We start from the raw sequence: 13679 nt of genomic DNA, 5'->3' as shown, positions 1-13679 counted from the left end.
GGTAAACGATGCAAACGATTGGTTTGCTGTGTGTGACTACTTGCAGGATAAAAACACTGCCAAACTGCACCGAGATGCCATCTGTCAACTGTGCTTGTTTACATCCAGGTAATAAAGCACTATAGCTGGCAGGAGGCATTAACTGGAGCTACAGCACTAACTAGAAGTGTGTGGCTGCGACAACATATGACAGGCATTTTGGGTCTACACTGATAAAAATGCCAATTATTTGTTAAACTGATCAGTATTTCTGGTGCTGACTAGTGATGGAGACGTTATTTGATCAATTGGTCAGCACATCCCTAACAACACAGCTCCCAGGGTTACAGAGATATGTGATCCATCCACCATGTTAAGGTGGCAATTCATGTAAGACTGAAGAGAAAAAATAACAGATAAATTAAAAATGTCATATCAAAGGGTTTTGCTTTCCTCTATTCAAATTTCAAAACAAAGCATTCAAAGAGACAGATGAACTCTGCACAGTGTTAATCACTTTTATTTGCCGTCAAAAGTTTTTGATCTTTTGGACGTGTCTTTAAGATTTTCTTCAAGGACTACCCGCTTTATTATGTAATTGTTGCATAATGGAAACCCAGCTACAGCAGGTCTGACTCTATCCTGTCAGTACCTCTTATTCTTGTACCTCTGTGTTTGATTTCCCTCCTGCAGAATAATTTTAGTGTCTCTCTTTCGAATACAAACACTGCAGCAGGTTTTGTTACAAACAGAAGAGCACTTGGTATGAAGGTCTTATAGAAGCAAACTAAAAATAGCAGCAGTGGAGTCCTCTGGTAATACTTCTGTTTTTAGAGATTTTAAAGAGTTCTTCTTGAGACTATTAGGCCGTAATAGCCTCTCCTGTGTTTCAACATTAGCAGAGTGGTAATGGATTAAAACACAGAGGAGAGAGGTTTGGGTAAGAGAGTCTGGGAACAGATGGTGCTGGCAATTACTGATTGATAAAATACTTGAAAAGCCTGAAGACGTGCATTAGACTAAGCATTCTGGGTAGAAACACACCAGTGCTTTGTGTCAAGCTACTGAGTGCACCTGTTGTCCATTCTTCATATTTTTATGCATCATAGTTATAACATCGCAAGTGCAAGTATACTTAACTATCCCTCTGTTTGTGTCTTTGTGTCAAATGTCAAAGCTTTAGCAATAATCACAGCAGCATACAGTCCCTAGGAGAACACTGTTAAAGGACTTCCAATTCAAATTTCATGTATAAAAGCAACAGCAACAAAAATATAATTATTGAAACCATTCAGGTCTACCTGTTTAAGTCACGCATCATAAGGCTTTGGAAGTCAGAGGACATGAGACGATTAAAAGATGGTCGTGAGAAGAGTCGGTCTTTCGGTCGGTCGGGCTGGTGATTGGTGGGCATGTGGAGCTGCGGGTTCCTCAGGGCGACGCTGATGTCATTCAGTAGTCGTGGTAGGGGTCCGAGTTTGAGAATAGCATCCTAAAACACAGAGAGGTTTTTAAAAGATGAGTCAATCCAAAACTAGAAGCATAATGTTCATTTTCATAATAACAGTGATGAGGTGGTCGATGTAAATGGAGGTAGAGCAGAACATACAGAAGGTAAGAGTTATTACCTCTAGTAAAAATCATCTATTCTAGTTCAAAACAATTATTCTGTTGTCTTAGACTCGACAAGGAGACACAGGGAATAATAAATCACACAAAGACTGCTAAGTTCAAGGTAATTACTGGGCAAATTATCCTTATAATGATTGCGATGAGGGCTAATCTGGTCCAATCTCTAGATAGCTGAAATGAAGAGGGATTTCATGTCAGCCAGATGTCAGTAAAGAGTAAAGCGTTGACGTTACAGCTGATAATGACTTTATTTGGTCCCTTTTTTCAGTAACGAATTTTGTAACATCACAGGGAAAAAGTTTGATTCATGTTCCAACTTCACATGTTTCATCTGTGGATTAGGAGAGCATCGCACTGGATTAGTAACCAGTATCAGCTAATCATCTAATTTTATATTACAGAGCTTGTGATTAGAAGGAGGAAATTGGATCACTTTACTTGTTACCATCTATTACAGGGATTTTTTTTGCCGTATCACATTGATCCTTTCAGATTCTGCAATTAAAGTTGGACTCCAGAGGTTGGTCACCTCTGACTGGAATAAGATCCATTTGGTATAACTAAAACAAGGTAGGGCTGGGCTTGAAATATATATATAACTTTGGTTTTATAACTGCTACAGCACAGTTTGAATGATTAACTATGTAAGCACTGGAGTTAAATATTAAAGTTTTAATTCCAACTAAGTTTTTGTGGAGTTCAATGGCATTGCCAGGTCATCCTGTGCCTGGCTGATACAGGAAAGCAGAAACTCGTTTTCAAACTCTCTACATTATTTTGCCAGAGAAAGAAAATATCAAATATTTAATCCTCCAGTTTATTTTCTACCTACCTTACTAAGCTGGCCCATGACCTCCCACAGTAAGCTGTGCAGCATCGACAGCTCTCTGCCAAGGTCGATGTAGCCCTCAAATCCTCCAGCGTTTCCTCCAGTGTCCATGTTAGAGATCTCGTAGAGAAACTGCTGCATGGAGCCCCACTCCATCTCTAGGAACTCGTTCATGAAATACATGTACTCTTCCTTTGGTCCAAATCTGGAAATCAACAATGACAGGGTATACAATTGAGTCTATACAAGCAGAGAAGAAGATGAACATAATAGTCTTTTATGCTGTGATTTGAGAAATTATCTAGCGTTTGTTGTGATTTGGCGCTATACAAATAAAGATTGATTGATTGATTGATTGATTGATTGATTGATTGATTGATTGATTGATTGATTGATTGATTGATTGATTGATTGATTGATTGATTGATTGATTGATCTAGCCAGTTCTGGTCTTTTATGATGTTTTTTCCTGCTTTGAATGTCAAACAGGTTTCAGCTTTCAGCTTATCGTAAAAGCATTCTGAGTTATTTATGTTTTTTAGCTTAAATAAGATGGGATATTTACTTAAAACATGACAAACCTCATCATTTATATCCATATTTTACAAAAGTCCAGGAACATGATGATCTGCGTATTGTTGCTGTGTCTTGAAACCTATTGATTCATTAAAAAGTGATTACTAATTCATTTAAAAGAGCCATTGATTATTTTCTGGTGGCCGTGACTCTGCTGCATTGGTAATTTAACTTCTACATTTAGCTTTTCATCATATAATTGGTCACGGAGGATAAAACATAGAGTGAAGTCTAGACCTGCTGTTTTTGTGCATCTTGAGATAACATTTGTTGTTAATTGGCGCTAAATAAATAAAGATTGATTGAAAAGTTAGAACAAAAAAGAATCCTCTGAACTTCAATGGTTTGACTTTTATTTCAGAATCAACACCATAATTAAAATGTTTGATGTCAGTGTTCTTATATTTGGAGTACTTTCTACTTTCTACTCAGCTTCAGCACAACAGAGAGAGTACAGGGGACCTTTATAAATATCTATTATTATTATATGTATTTTTCTTTTTATGATATACCAGCATCAGAAAGTTTATACCAAATGTTTGAGGTATTTAAGAGGCAAATAAAAACTTTTACTCTTGTCAATTTCAGCATCTCTTGAGGGCGAAATGGAAACATGACAAAAATCTTATGTTTTTGGTTTGCTGATTCTGTCATGTTGTTATTCTCCAATGAAAAAAAACCACAGCTCTCCTTCAACTGGATTACTTATTACTCACTTTGAGCTTCGGCAGGAAAACTACACAAAGGCCCTTTCGGTGCAAATAGCTTAGTTGATCTGGTGGCAGTGGTGACAGGCATTAAAAATAACTACAGAGAAGTAGTCCATTTTCTTGCTGGATCACTTTTGTTGGTCAATTATGAAGGATAAGTCTTCATTAGCCTAACCATTAAACATTTTCTCAGAATGGTTTTAGATTTAAAAAAACAAGCCAATTCAGTGGCATTTTTCGCCTTTATTGGATAGGAAAGCTGAAGAGAGACAAGAAATATGAGGAGTAGAGAGAGAGTGGGGAAGGACGTACAGCAAAAGGTCGAGGACGGGAGTCGAACCAGTGACTGCTGCGACAAGGACGATAGCCTCTCTACATGGGGTGAGCGCTTAAATAGCTCAGCCAATGACTCCCAAATTCGGCAGAATAATTTAATATTTAAAAAATGAAGACATAGTGTATATAGGAAGTGATATGTCACAGCTAAAAGTCTAGGAGCTCACAGTGGATACCAAACAGTTCATCTGTCATATCTGGAGTGCCGCCTGCAAGCTAGTTCAGGCAGACAACTTGAGCTGCGCTGATTCATACTGACACGTCATCATCCTCTCTATCAGCTGATCTCAACATCCTCATTTGGTGGCCTATTTAAGCTGCAAGTCTCCCTGTCTCTGCCTCTGCTTTGCCAGTGCTCCTGCTGTCCCGCTCAGTGCTGTGTGCAAACTTCAAACCCACCTCCTCCCCGGAATCCACCTGCGGCCTTCGAGAGTTAGTCCTATCTCATTACTCCTAAATGTCTGCATTAAAATAATCTACAAGGAGTACTCAGGTTTTGGAGCCTATACACCAAACACAATACTGTATGCTGCAATAAACTTTATCTTAAGTTAATGTGAGTTGTCTGACTGAACTATATTTGTCAAACCTAAAGTCTCTAAAAATAGTATGGGAGTTGGGACCTTCAGTTATCAGGCACCTTTCCTTTGGAATCATCTACCAGTCAGGGTCCAAGACGCAGACACTCTCTCTACTTTTAAGATTAGGCTTAAAACTTTCCTCTATGATAAAGCTTATAGTTAGAGCTGGCTCAGGCTTGGACCAGCTCTTAGTAATGCTGCTATAGGCTTAGACTGCAGGGGGAACTGACACACTGACACACTGGGATACTATCTTACATGTGTGGCATTCAATAAAAGTCTCAAGAAGTGTCCAGAAATCTTAAAACTAAGAGACTGATATTACGCTGGCATTGCGTGAGAAGACAGGCAGACATGGTCGAGACTCACTTGCTGAAGCTGGCCAGATTCTGCATCACCTTTGCGATGAGTGTGAGTGTGCGGGACGTGCGTTCAGCCGGATACTCCTGCATTAAGTTAAACAGGGAGGGGGACATGATGGCCGGGCACATGAAGCGAAGAAAGAGGGAGGAGCTGATGAGGCTGTCGGCCAGATCCTCTCTGCCACGCTCAGCACATCTGGCTCTCCATGAGGCAAAGACCTCCTTCAGCTCCCGAGGAAATATGCTGAAACAAGAACATTGTGTTTCACCTTTTCGAAAAGAGCTGCAAAGTGAAATACAGCAGCTTATCCAACGCCCTCGTGAATACAGGAAGCTTTATTTCGTATCAAAAGTCAGTTTGTGACCTTTACTCAATTATTCTGTTAGGAAATGTGAGATCTTGAACGGAGGGGCCCTGAATTAAAGTATTGGCATGGACCAAAATGGACACCAGACAGAAAGATATGTACAATACTGTACATGGCACTAATAAATACAAATAAAGAACAGACGTATTAGTACAGTTTTCAGAGAGTAATGAAAGAAATGAGGGTAAACTGACCAGAGGGAGTTGATAATCTTGCAGAGCAACAGCTCACAGCACATGCGAAGGTTAGCTTGATGGTCTGCAAGGACTGATGGAGGGACTCGCATGGGATCCACTTCACAGTTCTCCTCAGACTCATATAAGGCTCGCACAAAGTCACCTGCAATTTTTAGATCACACTCAGTCATTATTCACTCAGTCAAATTATGCATCAGTACAAACTAATTTTAGTTTCACTGATGGATATGGAGGACACAAATGTGCATTCACTGTCCCGCTCAGTTATCAGAAATAAATCCAAATGTAATTTAGAGAAGAAGAAAAAGAAGTGAAAACATTTGAAAATTCTTTCAATGTTTTTATTGCAGGAGAGAAAATGTTCTGTGTTTGCTGTGACAGAAATGTTGATAAAGCACAGATCCTGTCTGGTTATGTGACATTAAGACATTTGTCTTGGACTTGTGTCTCTGAAAATGCTGCTATCGCACTGAGCATAGTTTGGGAAAAAGTTACAAAGTTATGTATCTCAAAAGGCGATCAAACAAGGCTGGGATTTACCCTACACTGTCACACTTCATGAAAGCATTTGATTTCATCTAAGCTTTGGGTAAAGGTTTCATCCAGGCAGCAGGTGATTTAACACAGAGTGAGGTGCATTTGGGCTCATCTGCAGCAGCCTCACCTATAGCCTCCTTGAGGTATCTGTGACCTATCAGTTTGAGGTACTCTTCCACTGCCTTTGTAGCCAGCGTGTTCTCCCGAAAGATCAGGTGCTCACGATCCATGAATCGATCCACCTCACACATCGCCATGTCGGACAGGAACTCCTGAGAAGAGATTACACAGTTAGCTCAGGGTAAAATCATACAGAAAGCAAAGAGATGGAAAACAGCAATGCTTTATAGGAGCACATTTGAACACTTGTTAACCTTTGTCTTCCCTGTGCTTTGCAGGATGTGCACCAGGGCAAACGCCACCTCCTCTTTGCTTTTCACACTCAGCAGTGGCTCCAGAACTGCACACAGTGTTCTGTAGTTGTTGGTGATGTATTCTGCAAACTCCTTGTACAGTTCCATTGGGAGGATGTTCATTGTCTGGTAGCGAGACTTAACACGCAGCGAGGCGTTGATCACTTTGGCACTTCCAACACCACCGCTTTTGGCCAACACACTGGACTGGATCACCGGGTACCACTGCTCGACAAACTGCCGGCCTGTAATGCTGGAAATTGGGATGCTGACGAGGCCAAGATATGTGCTTTTCTCCTGGATTAATAGGCAAATATTTAGAACTGATTTGTCAGTATTCGTAATGCAGAACATTTTCACAACAATAAAAAATGCATTACCTTGCGTCTTTTTTTGTCCGTTTCTTTGTACAGGTGCAAACGAAGGCTACGAATGGTAGGCAAATTGTTAAATTCAAAATGCTCGCCCCAGAAGACCGTGTCGGTTCGGGGTTTGCTGGTGGTGCGCGCATACAGCATGTCATCCAGACACAGCTCGCAATAGTAACGTTTCTTAGCCGGTAGGTCTCGAGCTTCAATGATCCACAGTTTGAGCACATTGTCCACCCGTCTGCTGTTATCCTGAAAACGAAACGGGGAGTCCTGTTACTGCATTATAACAGTCCTTATTTATGTTGGTTCCTTAAATTACACCCTGGATCTTGTGATAAAGCAGGTCACAGGGTGTCTAATAATGTGTTTTTGCACTTCATAGTGGAAAAAATGTATTGTCTCTACCTTGTTGGGTTTGATAGCTCGTTGCAAATTTTCAATCCACTTGTCTCTCTCTGAAGCTGAACGGCAGGCAAAACATTTTGTCCCTGAATTGGTGGTCACCTGAAGGAAAAATCAAGGTTGTAGAATTTTCAATGTCATAAAATAGCTATTAAATTGCGCCAAGACACAATATATTTTCTAGAAATAAATCTGTTGATGTATTTTTCATTGACTTGTTGGTCCAAAGCTGAAGACAACCTCTTCAAAAAGCTTTTTTTGGTCCATAAAATAAACAAATTTAATTTATAGTCATAAAAGGCGAGGGGAATACAGCATATTCTCATGTTTCATAATCTGCAACCAGAGAATTTCTTTACTTTATATCAGACTAAAGAGGATTATGTGATTGGAAATCCTTCTCTATTAATTTTTTAATCACTTGGCTAATCTTTTAAACATAAAGTCCTTAAACCACTAAGAAGCTTCATTTGTCTAATTCAGAGGTGAGTAGATGTTTTACAGTCGCACCTGATGTCTTTGAATGCACTGAACATTTTAACAAATGTTTGTATATTGGTAATTTGCCAAAGATATATACAGTCAATTTCAGAAAATAAGACCACTTTTAGGTGAAGGAATTTTAAGAGAATTAAAAAGGTTGAACAGCTAAGAGCACCTCAAAGCAGTACTCTTGTCCTAAAATGCTGGAGTGGACAGGTTTGATTATGGCATCTTCATCCAAAACAAGGTCCAATGCTTCTGCAGCACTGCTAGGAGAAAGCAGGGATTCATGCGAGTGTGACTCTTTGAAGCTCTGCATCAACCGTGTCCTGGTAAGAGAAGGAGAAGAAGAGATCTGTTTACGCTCCAATTTCAGATCAACATTAGCCTTTGTATGTTGGTTGTGTTGTTCTTTACACAAAGAAAGGTTTTCATATAACAAAAAATTTAGTCACTGCAGCTCAGTAATCCAGTGTGCATCACTGCTGCTATTTCTGGCTGATTTCAGAGATCTGATCCTTTTATAATGAGTTTATGGGAAAGATATGACTACCAGATTTTCAGATTTGGTTTCCTGCAGCTTGGGCCGTTGACTCGACACGTGACTCATACTGCATGTTAGGAAGCAGCCCACAGTATTGCCTACTGTGTGATATAAGGAAAATACAAGCCAAGAAAAGCAGATCAGTGGGGCTAGCCTGCAGGAAAAAAAGTGCAGTTATAAAAAGGCACAGAGGACTGATCATAGGGTAATCTTTGGAAGAGGGTTCCTCTCTCAAGAAAAGGTTGCGGTAGAAATGGAGGGAAAAAGGTGAGGGAAGTCTGTCACTTGAGTGGAGTGAGGTCAGAGGACCAATTGAAAAACTGAAGTAATGAAAACCCTTTGCTTCTACAGTTATATGAGAGGATTGCTGCCCCGCTCCTCCTGTGCACTAGTGACAATATAAAGCTGAAGTCAGTAAATGGTTAGATGAAAATTATCATAGTGGCTGAAATCAGGGGGGAGCTAGTCTGGTTCTGTCCACATTTCTATCTTCATATTTTCCCAAACTATTTTTGAAATACACTCTTGAAATACACTTGCACACTTTCTTTCAAAGAGTTAAACAAGAACATCAATATCACTCTTGTTTTTGTCTATCAAATATAGGCTATAACATCAGTTTAGCTTAGCGAAGCATAAAGGCTAAGAGCAGAGGGAGCTAACCTACTTTAACATTTTGTGAAAGTAGCATTGTTGAAGAAAAGTTGAGGGAAGCTGGAGCTAGCTTGCAACATTATTATAAAAGCATTTCTCCATTTTAGGAAGCAAACTAATTTACTAATTTGCATGAAACTGGATATGACTCATGTTTCTGCTAATCATACAGTATATAGAGCTACAACCAGCAGGTGTTTAGCTTTCATATTGACTAAAAACATGGAGAGAAATTTAGCCTCTCTCTGCTCTGGTGAGGAAGCCTTTCAGTACATATGGGCGTATCGATTCTGTGGTCTCGATATAACGATTCTCACACACTACTCATTTGAGTATTGATTACTCTAATAAAATATTGATACTAATTAATACATGCAAAAGAAAAGCGCATGTGTCACTTCTGATTCTTTTAGGGTAACTTACTTCAAAGTTTTGTACCGAAGAGGCTGTTTTAAGATTCCCACTCAGAAAATTTAAGAAAAGGATGTTCATTATTTATGTGTTTTTCTAAATTGATTTCATTGTTTAAAAAAGGCCACCAAAGGATTTGTATATTAAAGTTGTTAAATGAACCAATCTGGCCGCACACAGTTCCCTCAGCTCAAGTCCTTTAAATCCACTCCTTCCTCCGTCACTACAGGGGTGCCCCAGGGCTCTGTCCTGGGGCCCCTCCTCTTCATCATCTACCTCCTTCCCCTCGGTAATATCTTCCGCAAATTCAACATTCACTTCCACTGTTACGCAGATGACACCCAGCTCTACCTCACCACTAACCCCCCGTCCACTTTCCCACCCACCTCCCTCACTGATTGCATCTCTGAAATAAAAACCTGGTTCACCCTAAATTTCCTTACACTAAACAGCAATAAAACCGAGGTTCTCCTCATTGGCACCAAATCCACTCTATCCAAATCCAATAGTTTCTCACTCACCATTGATAACTCCTCCGTCTCACCCTCCCCCCAGGTTAAGAGTCTGGGTGTCATCCTTGACAGCACATTATTCTTTCAATCACACATCAATAACATCACCCGGACTGCCTACTTCCATCTTCGTAACATCAATCGTCTTCGCCCCTCCCTCACCCCCCACACTGCCGCCATCCTTGTCCACGGCCTTGTCACTTCCCGTCTGGACTACTGCAACTCTCTCCTCTTCGGCCTCCCTCACAAATCCCTCCATAAACTCCAACTGGTCCAGAATTCAGCTGCCCGTATCATTGCCCGAACCCCCTCCATCCACCACATCACTCCTGTCCTCCAACAGCTCCACTGGCTCCCTGTTCAGTTCCGCATTCAGTTCAAAGTCCTTCTGTTAACATTAAAGACCATCCACAACCTCACCCCCCCATATCTGTCCGACCTCCTCCATGTTCCCACTCCCTCCCGCTCCCTCAGATCCTCTTCCTCCACACACCTGTCTGTCCCCTCCGCCCGTCTCACCACTATGGGGAGCCGAGCATTCAGCCGCTCTGCTCCCCGTCTCTGGAACTCATTGCCACCTCAACTCAGAAACACAGATTCTTTCCCCCATTTCAAATCACAACTCAAAACATATCTGTTCAAAACCGCTTACTCCGTCTAACTCCAATTGCACTGTAATTTTGTTATTGTTTCTATGTTTTTCTTACCCCTTGTTAGTTTATATTGTTTTCATTTCTGACTCTGATTTTGTTTCCTTTAATGTGAATTTGTGTATGTATATATTTCTATCTGTGCGGTGTCCTTGAGTGCCGAGAAAGGCGCCTTTAAATAAAATGTATTATTATTTGTCATGGGAGTTGTTTTTCAAGCATTGCGTTTTATTATTTTTTTCAAATCACTGAAAGTATCGGCATCAGTATCAGGTATCGAATAAATTGCCAAAAATGTATTTGGTATCGTATCGAATCAGAAAATTGTGGTATCGTCCAGCACTAGTACACGTTAAAGCTTAACATAATAATATAATCAAGTTTAGCCTAGCTAAGAATTTTAAGCTATGGCTTGAAACAGGGGAGTAAGATAACCTGGCTCTGTTAAAAAAAAGGCAACAACATTTTTCTATCACAACCTCCAGAGCTCAATAATGAAGCTATGTTTTATCAAAGGGTTTATGTGCTAACCCCTAACCCTAAGCCTATTTTTAGGCCATAAAAACAGCTGTAATCATTTTACTTTTTTATTATGTCCCCTCTGTTACCAGCCTTCATGCTAAGTTAGCTTACAAGCTGCTGGCTCTACCTCAAAATACAGAGAAATTAGAGAGTGGAATCAATCTTCTTATTTAACTCCCACTGAGAAACTTAACAAGTGTAATTTTAAAAAAGTTGAATTATTCATGCAGAATTTTCTGGAACTAGTTTTGAATAACAATTGAAAATGTGGTTGTCATCTGCACTGAAACATGGAGCTAGCATGCTACACATGTAATGCTGGATTTGAACATCATCAGAGAAATTGAGGGGGAACAGCAAGGTGCAACTTTGAAGAAACACCTGATAATTATGCAAAAAGGATGCGTACTAGTTTAAGGGCAGATTCCATGTTGTTGAGAGGTGCAGGGAAGCGTCTACTTTGAGAAGCTGACAGTAAATCAAAAATGCTTTGGTACACCGACTTGGCAGAAGAGGCAGAGCAGCTGCGTTAGAAAGCTACAGTGTGAAGTTGGATGCCGAGGGTTTATAGCAAAGTCAACTTAACACTACCGAGTGAATTAAGCGTGTGTGGGCAGAACTCAAAGCAGGCTGTGAAGGCAGCTGTCTGAAGCAGCGGTGGGAGCGGGAGAAAGGCTGTGGTTAGAGGGGAACGCACACAGACTGAGACACAAAGTCGCTTTAACCCCAACACCATTAAGCTACACCCACCAGTGCAGGCTCCACTGAACCCCTTGGGTTTATATATAATTCATTTAAACGTTTGAACTGGGCCTCTGCTTTGGCTAACCCTGCAGTTTAGAACAAAGTATTTCTTGACATCCCTTGCTAAATGACACATTTCACATCTCTGAGTCTCTGACATCCACACCTGGCCTAAAAATGTTCATTATGCATCTCCTGTGGTGAGAGCAAAATGTACTGTCAGCATTGCATTTTTACTTTCTGCCACTTTTTTCATTTCCCACATGAAAACCGTAACTGGATTGTGCAAAGACTGCATAATAATTTGGTCACAATGCAAGCAGAGATCTTCTGGGATGTGACCTCAAGTCAGGATACTAAACAAAAAAAAACATCATGAGACCCAAAAGCGGCAAGCTTTCATATCCTGCCTTGATCCGATATCCTGCTGATCTGACAAATGTGGACGTAATGTTATTTTTTTACAGTTTTAAACAGATCTTTGTAAATAAAAACTTTTACCAAATAACATTGATTCATTTTTTTTCCTTTTGCATTGATTTAATCCTTGCAGAACTTTTATAAGTTTACTTTTCTAACTAAAAATGGTCCTACACACTCTATAGATTCTAGTAACACTATATAACATGTCCTCTGCATCCAGTCATCTCTCAGAAAATCTATCTACTGTTCACTTGACAACATCATGGCTCTTTGAAGTACTGCTATTAATGCAAATCAAATGAAAATCTTAAGTCCCTGCCCGGGATCCCTGGGGAAAAGGACAAGCTTAAAAAATGTATGAATGCGTCACTGACAGCGATGTCCTTCATTTTGGGGTCTTTGCTGTTGAAGAAGAAGACACAGTGTGGAGGAGTATCAGCTGAGCCACTCAGATTCCAACCACCTATTAACATCATCCAGACTGTGATTCAGCCACAAGCAGCACAAATAGCTCTTCAAAACAGGACTAGTTTAAAAAAACATGTGAAAAAGTATGTCCCGCAAGTATAACACTAATGTAAACATTATGATATAGGCACCCAATAACAAATTAAATTCTGGATATGGCACCCAAAAGTCACCCTGGGACTTTGGACGTCTAATAACTTGTATGGAAGTCTTTAAAACCAAGACAACACAATGACACTCATTAAAGCAGATATTTTCCTCAGGGACAGTATGTGTAATTAAAACATTTACATATCTCCAATCCACTTAAGCTCCCCACTAAGACGTATATGATGTGTTTATCTTGCTAAGTCAAAAATCTGAAGGAGGGTTATTTTGTTTTATTTTACTTTAAGAATCTCTTTAGTTAGGCACAATGAAATGAAAATTCCAATTACTAGCATCATAGCACATCTGTGAGATTAAGTCCTGTGTGCACACCAAGGTTAGTCATGGAGTTCCACTAGGTTCAGTGCTTGGACCGATTCTTTTCTCTTTATATTTCTTCTAGGTAGTATTATGAGGACACACTCCATAAATGTTCACTGATATGCAAATGACACTCAATTCTACTTATCGGTGAAGCCAGAAGAAACCAATCAGTTCACTAAACTCAAAGCATACCTTGATGACATGAAGACCCGGATGAGCAGAAATGTTCTGCTCCTAAACTCAACCAAAATGGAGGTTATTGTTAATGAAACACCTCAGAGAGACCTGTTTCAATGATATAACTGCCTTAGAGGGCATTAGTCTGGCATCCAGCACCACTATTAGGAATCTGGGAGTCCTACTCGATCCGGATTTGTCCTTCAACTCCCACATTCAGCAAATTTCAAGGACAATATTGCAAAATTGTAAAAATCAGACATATCCTGTCTCAAAATCCTGCAGAGAAACTAGTCCATGTATGTGTTACCTCTAGGTATGATTATT

General features: G+C 40.0%; 1 protein-coding gene across 4 annotated transcripts in view; it reads right to left on the bottom strand.

Annotated features, from left to right (window-relative positions):
• syngap1a (synaptic Ras GTPase activating protein 1a) overlaps nucleotides 1-13679 on the bottom strand; it is a 47480-nt gene that overhangs the window by 16430 nt on the left and 17371 nt on the right. For 2 of the 4 annotated variants that reach the window (XM_034705703.1, XM_034705704.1), the window contains exons 6-14: nucleotides 7952-8105; nucleotides 7297-7395; nucleotides 6901-7140; nucleotides 6482-6817; nucleotides 6235-6379; nucleotides 5568-5712; nucleotides 5013-5249; nucleotides 2444-2645; nucleotides 1281-1471 (exon numbers count right to left, since the gene is read on the bottom strand). In XM_034705703.1, the coding sequence (XP_034561594.1) occupies nucleotides 1281-1471; nucleotides 2444-2645; nucleotides 5013-5249; nucleotides 5568-5712; nucleotides 6235-6379; nucleotides 6482-6817; nucleotides 6901-7140; nucleotides 7297-7395; nucleotides 7952-8105 (1749 nt within the window). Of the gene's footprint in view, nucleotides 1-1280; nucleotides 1472-2443; nucleotides 2646-5012; nucleotides 5250-5567; nucleotides 5713-6234; nucleotides 6380-6481; nucleotides 6818-6900; nucleotides 7162-7296; nucleotides 7396-7951; nucleotides 8106-13679 lie in introns of all 4 variants that reach the window. The other 2 variants (XM_034705702.1, XM_034705705.1) reach the window with 1 other exon arrangement.

The sequence above is a fragment of the Notolabrus celidotus genome, chromosome 16, assembly GCF_009762535.1.
Source record: "Notolabrus celidotus isolate fNotCel1 chromosome 16, fNotCel1.pri, whole genome shotgun sequence".
Lineage (NCBI taxonomy): Eukaryota > Metazoa > Chordata > Actinopteri > Labriformes > Labridae > Notolabrus > Notolabrus celidotus.
This window is presented reverse-complemented; position numbering and strand designations above follow the sequence as displayed.